General features: G+C 39.7%; 1 protein-coding gene across 1 annotated transcript in view; it reads left to right on the top strand.

The window, feature by feature from the left end:
- Positions 307–693, top strand: part of LOC107619807 (nicotianamine synthase) — a gene marked incomplete in the record, with an annotated part of 1,483 nt that continues 1,096 nt past the window's right edge. Inside the window, 1 exon segment of the mRNA XM_016322087.2 lies at positions 307–693. Within this exon segment, the coding sequence (XP_016177573.2) occupies positions 315–693 (379 nt within the window).

The following is a 693-nucleotide window of genomic DNA, read 5'->3' as shown; positions in this document are numbered from 1 at the left end:
TCCCAATTGAACTAGACATAAGATTTTATATCTAGAAAGACGAAAATGAAGTCCTATGGAAATGATAGAATTTTTTTAGTAATAACTTTTATTTTTTTAATTATTTTCGGAACTCTAACTCAAATATCTTGTTAAGAAACCAAAACACTTAGCACTCGAGATTTATTTGAAGGAAAAAGCAATTATCACTTTTTAAAACGGTAGTGCAATTCCCCACCTTGACACAACATCATATATTTCCTGATTAAAAAAAGCGGTTTTAGGGCTGATGTGGTCCCAACAAAAATAAGCATAAATATTACCATAATCTCTCAATGTTCCATGAGCTATATGTGTTAAAGAGTAACAGTGAAGAACACCACTCTCCCTCACTCTCTCCTCATAGTGTCGACATCATGGTTTGCCAAGAACAAGAGGCATTAGTGAACAAAGTGCTTGACCTCTACCACAAGATTTCAACCTTAGACACCCTCAAACCTTCCCAAGATGTGGACACCCTCTTCACCCAACTCGTTCGCACATGCATCCCTCATACCCCATTCATCGACATCACTAAACTTTCCACAACCGTCCAAGAAGCTAGATCCGACCTAATTCGTCTTTGCGCCGAAGCCGAATCGCTCTTGGAGATGCATTATTCGGCGCTTTTGGTGTCGTCATCCTCCGGTGAGAACCCACTTGGACGTCTTCACG

This window comes from Arachis ipaensis, chromosome B09 (assembly GCF_000816755.2).
Source record: "Arachis ipaensis cultivar K30076 chromosome B09, Araip1.1, whole genome shotgun sequence".
NCBI classification, from domain to species: Eukaryota; Viridiplantae; Streptophyta; class Magnoliopsida; order Fabales; family Fabaceae; genus Arachis; species Arachis ipaensis.
This window is presented reverse-complemented; position numbering and strand designations above follow the sequence as displayed.